The following is a 7,411-nucleotide window of genomic DNA, read 5'->3' as shown; positions in this document are numbered from 1 at the left end:
CAAAGCCAGTCAGGACTTTGAGGAGACTCCTCTCCCTTGGAGCAGACTGTCTGCAGGGCAGGAAGCTCACACGTAGCATTCAGCAGGTGCCCCTCCACATGCTTCCCATAGCGAGTCCACCCAGTTGGGGTCCTGGGGAAGCCACAGGGTCCTGCACCCCACCTTGCAGTCAGACGTGACTCTCAGACAGCCAGTAAAACAGAGGTTTATTTCGATGACATGAACACAGTCCAAAACAGGCCTTGCCAGTACAGACCACAAGACCCCCCCTTAGTTAGGTCCGTCTGGGGCCCCAAGGAGGCCACCGCCCGCTGGGAGGCCTGAGCCTCCTCGGGGCTCCCCTCCATTTTCCAATCAGCTTTCAAAAACTCTCAAACCCCTCCAGCCCCTCCTCTCTTGGCTGTCTCTCTTTCCCGGGCCAGGAGGTCACCTGATCTCTCTGTCTCCAACACCTTTAGCATCCCCTGGCAGCGGGGAAGGGCCTGGCCATTAGTTGCCAGGTGACAGAGGGTTGGCTAGAGCTGAGCCCCCCCCCCCACCCCCCAGTATTCAGAGGGAACATTAAAACCAGTCCCACTTTGTCACAGTAGCTCTTGACTTTGTGGGTCGATTTGCCTGCCTCTGATGGAGCTCTCATTTCTCTCTCTGTGAAGCCTTGTGGGAGCAGAGTGCCTATGGAGATCCTGCTCCTGAAAAAAGTGGGCTCAGGCTTCCGGGGGGTCATTCCACTCTTGGACTGGTTTGAGAGACCGGACAGCTTCGTCTTGGTTTTGGAGCGACCAGATCCTGTGCAGGACCTGTATGACTTCATCACGGAGCGGGGTGCTCTCCCCGAGGAGCAGGCCCGCAGCTTTTTCCGCCAGATTGTGGAGGCAGTTCAGCACTGTCATAGCTGTGGGGTATTGCACCGGGATATCAAGGAAGAGAACATCCTGGTTGATCTGAACAGCGGGGAACTGAAACTCATAGATTTTGGGGCTGGGGCATTACTCAAGGACACAGTGTACACTGATTTTGATGGTGAGTGTCTGTTTCCATCCCCTTCTATTTTATCTGTGTAGGGAGGGAGTCCAGGGAAATTCCCTTTTGAAATGAGTTGTTCTCTGCCTGTAAATGTTCAGTAACTTTCCAGCCAGGGAATGGTTTGTTCCCTCCTCCCCCTGCCATTCTCATTTGCTAAATATACTGTTGTGTGATGTGCAGCTTTGATACCTTTGGGGTTTTCCTCCCTGCCTTGTATCCAAAAAGCATTTCACAAATGTGTTTGCCCTTTTGTTGGGTGTTAACTGGTGGTAGCTGCCCATGTCATGCAGGGGCTGGGATAGGGGGGCACATGGCAGAAACCGGGTGTGAACTCACGAGCATCAATCTCTGGAGTCCCTGTGAGCAATAAGAGGAGAAAGTTGGGCTCTGGTTCCAGTGATTTGGTTTTCTCTAGGTCCATGACATCTGTAGCATTTCAGCAGGGGTCTGGCTGGTATTCCACCCTCCAGGGGTGGTGCAAACAGGATCTGCCTCACCTCCTAGATGGGGAAAGATTTTTGAGTTAAATCTCTCTGCAGCCATGGCTGCTCAGGTGCTGGATCCTAACCTAATCTGCCACCTAGAATGCAGGGGAGGGGAAGTCCCCTCCTCCCAAGGATAAAGAAGAGGGCTCTTGTGCAGTTTCTTTCTGTCGGGACAGATGGACATCAATGTGGAGAGGGGATCAAGAGGAGAAGCTGCTGTCTCCGTCATCTCGCTAAATTATTCGTTTCATTGGAAAGTTGTGTTTTATCACAGGATGAATGCTGTGAAATAGGATTGGTGGGAGATCTGCTTACAGCTGGCTCCCTTTCCTCTGCTCCCCAAAGGCACCTGAGTCAGATCTTTGTGGGGGAAGGGGGCTCCAGACCCAGGGAGGACGGTTTGACCTTGGAGCAGGGGTGCAGGGATCTGCATGGGGGACAAATAAACAGAGCAGCAGGCATTCTTTCTGACCCACTTGAAAGGCACATTCAGGATAGGGCCGTTGACTTTCAAAAAAACAGATCACTGTTTGTTGTTGAGGGTTTGTTCTGCTTCTGCCCTGCAGGATGGGTGCTGCATTTTTTGTTTTTAATGTAAGGGTTGATGACAAGGGATGAGTTTGCCCCTCCCAACCACCCATCTCCTGCAGAATTTCCCAAGCTAGTGGTGCCCCCCTGGGGGGACATCAGGTTTCTTTTTACAACCCAAAGTTTGTAAACAACAGTCACGTGGCCAGAAACCAGACTAGGAGCTCTGACCTCAGTCTCTTCCTGCCAGAAGGGAAGAGATCAAATACAACAAAGGCAAAGAGCATAAGCCTCTGCAGAGGCCAAAACCAGGGTTCCAGGCATAATTATAACATGCACAACAGTACAAGCTAAAACCACTCCCTGTACAACAAACCTTTGTCCCCAGCTCTGGAGTAGGCAGGCTTTATCCCTGGCTGACTCAACAGTAGTCAGTGCCAGAGAAAGAATAAACTCTTCAAGGTATCTGCCCTTCTTTGGATTAAGCAAGGAAATCCTTTTATGTAGAAAGGCCCGTAAGGTTGTCTGGGGTCCTTGTTGTGCAGTAGACAAGGCCTCAGCCCCTCCCCAAATGCTCTGGCTGCACTGAGTCACCATGGACTGAAGCATCTGCAAGCTGCCTCTCTCTTTACCTCACTGAGAAGTGCTTACATTGACAGAGATGAAGTCAGGATAACGGTGGCCTTAAGAAACCCGTTACTTATTGTGGCTTGTGTTGCAGCTGGAAAACATGGTTGTTTGCACTCCATTTGGTTCTGCTTCATTTGTAGTCTATGCCCTAGCGCAGCTGCTAAGGGTTTAAATCCCAATCAAACTGGGCTGAGAGTTAAACAATATTAAGATATTGCAACCTAAATTGGGGGCTGAAGTACCCGACTTGATCTCTTGGTCACCCTGATAACACCTGAACAAATCATTAATAACTGGTTGCTCTGCTTACGGTAAGAGATAAAATATTTCTGCTAACCGTGCTCCTCTGATCTCCTCTACAGGGACCAGAGTGTACAGCCCCCCAGAATGGATCCTCACTCACCAATATCATGCCAGGTCAGCCACAGTCTGGTCTCTGGGGGTCTTGCTGTATGACATGGTCTGCGGGAATCTCCCCTTTGAACATGATGAGGAGATTATTAAGGGCTGGGTCTGCTTTCGGCGGAACGTCTCTCCAGGTGAGCACACTCCTTTGTAGTGTTAGAGTTGGGCGAACAACTGCTTAGCCTGAATGCCACACTGACAGAGCGATAATATGATGACATAGAGGTGCATTTACCATCACTTCATGCAACCAGTGAGACATGCAAGGCATAGTCTGTGATCTAGTGGTCCCTTCATGTCTTAAACTCAACGAGATGTTTCATGCTATTGAATCCTGGGGAAATGCGGGGACCCTACTGTCTTCCCTGCCTTAGACAGCTGCGTCAGAGCTCACTGTTGTCATTCACTTCAGCACTTGACTCTCCTGCCACTCGCTGGGGTCTTTAATGTGACTACTGCTGCTGGCTGATGAAGCAGTCTTACAGAGAGTGGAAATGACAAAAGAGCTTGAACCGAGTAGCTCTCCAGTTTAATCATCTCACTGGGAAAGGGAAAGTTGATTTTTGCTATTAGCCTGCGTATGAATGTCGGGGGAGGACGGCCTGCTCATGGACTTGCACTGCTAATTTGCTCCCTTGTGTATTTTTGGAGTCTCCATCCAAAGATGGGACCTGGTTCACCTATGTACTAGGGTGAGGGAAGTAACTGAGAAACCACATCTAGGGCAGGTCTACACTGCGGCCAGAATCGATGCTGTGAGATCGAGCTGGGGGGGTCAATTTATTGTGTCTAATCTAGACGTGATAAATCAACCCCTGAGCGCTCTCCCGTCAACTCCGGTACTCCAGCGCCACGAGAGGCGCAGGCGGAGTCGATGGGGGGATGGCAGCTGTCGACTCACCGTCATGAAGACACCACAGTTGTGTATCCTAGATCAATTCCCCCCGCCTCCCCTAGTGGAGAGCAGGGCCTAGCCACAGCCATGTGAAGCAAGAAAGGCAGATCCCACAGCAGACTTGCAGATGGTAAAAGAGGGAGGCTTGTAGGCTTCCCAGACATTACTCAGCAGCACAGTCTCACTGACTGCTTGTTTTCTCTCCCCAGAGTGCCAGCACCTCATTAAATGGTGTCTGGACTTGAGGCCCTCCGGCAGGCCATCCTTGGAAGACCTTCTAAATCATTCATGGATGCAAGATGTCCCTTTGCCACAGAAAACAGCAGAGATGGACCAGCACAATCTAATTCAGGAGTCTGGTGAATAGCAGTTCCTCTCATCCATTGGGTGTAAAAGAGAAAACTCTTGCCAGTGGCTGCCTACCTGTTACATGGGAACGTTCATATTTCATTCCAGAAGCCAGCTAACTGACGAATCTTCTGAGAGGCTGGAGGTTAGGCCCTGCCTTACTTGATGTCTTGCCCAGGGGCAGTTCCAGGCCCCAGCACGCCAAGCACGTACTTGGGGTGGCAAGCCGTGGGGGGAGCTTTGGCAGCGCCGCAAGGGGGCAGGCAGGCTGCCTTCGGTGGCACGCCTGCAGAGGGTCTGCTGGTCCCGCGGCTTCGGAGGAGCCCCCGCGGCCGTGCCTGCGGAGGGTCCGCTGGTCCCGTGGCTTCGGAGGAGCTCCCGCGGGCATGCCTGCGGAGGGTCCGTTGGTCCCGAGGCTTTGGAGGACCTCCCGCGGGCGTGCCTGCGGAGGGTATGCTGGACCTGCGGCTTCGGAGGATGCCTGCGGGAGGTCCGCCGAAGCTGCGGGACCAGCGGACCCTGCACAGGCAAACCGCCAGAGGCAACCTGCCTGCCATGCTTGGGGCAGCAAAATTCCTAGAGCCGCCCCTGGTCTTGCCAGTAGACTTTTTGTTTTGTTAATAGTTAAGATTGTCAAGGGGAATTCAGAAATCCTGTGCGTTTTTTTACATGCAGTTTTAAATAAAAATGAATCACTTGACTTAACCTGAGACCTCGTCTCTTTCGGGTGGAGTAGAACTGTCAGTTTGACAGCGCAGAGAAGCGGTAAACATCAGTGCTACACTGAGGCTGCAGTATGTTACCCATGCACATGGCACGTTAGATGCTGACCATCTGTGTCGGGGCACAGTGTGTTTCAGTAACATGGATCCTGTGGGGTGGGCTCTGGAGACACTAATGCCTCCCATCCGTGAAGGGATTGTTAATAGTTGCCTGTTACGGATGTCTGATTCATTAAGTATCAGAGGGGTAGCCGTGTTAGTCTGGATCTGTAAAAGCAGCAGAGAATACCCCTGCATCTGACGAAGCGGGTATTCACCCACGAAAGCTCACGGTCCAAAACATCTGTTAGTCTATAAGGTGCCACAGGATTCTCTGATTCATTAAGTACTATGACCATCTACAGCCAGGTTGGAACTGGCCCAGAACCATGGGGGCTGTTGGGGTCCATGTTAGGAGACCTTGGTCATTTTCACACTGTTCAGCATAAACATGCTGGGCTTCCCCTCGTTAGACTAAAGCGCCCACACGTTGCAGGCGACTGCCTGTCGGTATGAACAGTGACTTGTGCAGCACTGAATCTAACGCAAACTTTAAAACTCTGCTTTACCCTGGTGGAGCCAGGATCTATTCTTTCCCTGTTCCGTTTCAGGCTGCCTGCCTGTGGGCCAAACGGAACAGCGCGCTCCCCCTGGCTATAATCTTCATGGCGTTGTCTAAAACCGATGCCGTTAGTTTATGTGTAGGGCTGTCTAATGTTCAGAGATGGCGCGTGACTGCAAGGATTGTTTGCACAGTGCATTTCTTTTTAAGACCCTGTTGGTTGGAGCCTCCCAGGGAAATATTTGACCTTCTCAGTGCACTATCCATTTGCTGCTGCTAATCTCCAGCAAGTTGCTTGCCACCAAGTGAGCGCTGGAGTTGCCTGGAGACTTCTAGGATGGGGCTGGAGTACTAGCATGAGCAACAGGATATAGGAGTTCTATTCCCGCACCACAACTTCCTTGCCATGTGCCTTGGGCCAAGTCATTTTCCGCTCTATGCCTCCGTTTCCCCACCTGTAAAGAGCCCCCTGTGCATTCCTTGCAGGTTCCTTTGAGGAAAGGCAGTAGTGAGTTCATTTTTCAAACATCACCGTGGTGGGCTGAACAAGACAGCTCAGCTCCACATCTTCAGAGGCTGGGCCTATTTCGCTTTGTGGTTTTCGTTTAACCACAGGCTCTTGTGCTAAACCAACACAAACTTTATAGCTCCTTGTTTTGAGAAAGTCCATCTCACCTGTTTATAGCAGCAGATGAGTCTCTCGCGGTGAGTGAAATTTAGCTGGGTGCAGTTACCATATCACAGCAAAACTGCTTCCCCTGCGGGCGCTCCCTCCTCCCCGTAAAACTGCTCAGCTGCTACTCCCCTTCTTAGAAACCTCACAACAGAAAGGCCAAGTAAGATCAGAGTGACCGATGTGATGATAGTCACTATGCTTCCTGCTGCAGCTTATGTTGCTTGCCTGGTCCGGCCAGCTCAGTAGGAGGGAAATGCTGTCAGGGAGACATGACATCCAAATGGTACAGAATACCTAATCCGGCCCTTTGCCAGGTAGGCAGAACTCCTCACTGAGCTTGGGAGTTAAATCTAAGAGCCTGGTTCAGGAAAACACGTAAACATGTGCTGAGGCCCTCGGAAGTCAATGGCCCCTAACTGGGTACGTTTACACTGCAGCTGGGATCATCCTAGAACACGAGTAAGCAACCTATGGCGCGGGTGCCAAAGGCGGCATGAGAGCTAATTTTCAGTGGCACTCACACTGCCCGGGTCCTGGCTGCTGGACCAGTGGGCTCTGCATTTTAATTTAATTTTAAATGAAGCTTCTTAAACATTTTAAAAACCTTGTTTACTTTACATACAGACTTATAGAATGAGACCTTCTAAAAACGTTAAAATGTATGACCGGCACACGAAACCTTAAAGTAGAGTGAATAAATGAAGACTTGGCACAGCACTTCTGAAAGGTTGCCGACCTCTGCACTAGAAAATAGCAGTGTCGACATCTTGATACCAATGGAGGACCAATGGTAACATGGGTCTGCAGTAGTGGGGATGCAAGCTGCAAGCGAACGCAGGCTTTCTATATAGTGCGTATCATGCGATCAAATTAAAATGCAAAGCCACTTTTTTGAGACATTAGGGTAGGTGTGGGCAAATTTTTTGGCCCGAGGGCCATATCAAGGTTCCAAAATTGTATGGAGGGCCAGGTAAGGAAGGCTGTGCCTCCCCAAACAGCCTGGCCCTTCCCCCATCCAACTCCGACCCACTTCCTACTCCCTGACTGCCCCCCCTCAGAATCCCCTACCTGTCCTGCTCCTTGTCCCATGACTGCCCC

At 51.1% G+C, this 7,411-nt stretch overlaps 1 protein-coding gene across 1 annotated transcript in view; it reads left to right on the top strand.

Annotated features, from left to right (window-relative positions):
* LOC116825133 (serine/threonine-protein kinase pim-1-like) overlaps nucleotides 1–4,333 on the top strand; it is a 10,121-nt gene extending 5,788 nt beyond the window's left edge. Inside the window, exons 4-6 of the mRNA XM_032780874.1 lie at nucleotides 654–1,020; nucleotides 3,029–3,205; nucleotides 4,176–4,333. Coding sequence (XP_032636765.1) covers nucleotides 654–1,020; nucleotides 3,029–3,205; nucleotides 4,176–4,333 — 702 coding nt within the window. The remainder of the gene's footprint in view (nucleotides 1–653; nucleotides 1,021–3,028; nucleotides 3,206–4,175) is intronic.
* The last annotated feature ends 3,078 nt before the right edge of the window (nucleotides 4,334–7,411 follow it).

The sequence above is a fragment of the Chelonoidis abingdonii genome, chromosome 18 (assembly GCF_003597395.2).
Source record: "Chelonoidis abingdonii isolate Lonesome George chromosome 18, CheloAbing_2.0, whole genome shotgun sequence".
NCBI lineage: Eukaryota > Metazoa > Chordata > Testudines > Testudinidae > Chelonoidis > Chelonoidis abingdonii.
The sequence above is the reverse complement of the archived record's forward strand: the minus strand, read 5'-3'. Positions and strand labels throughout refer to the sequence as shown.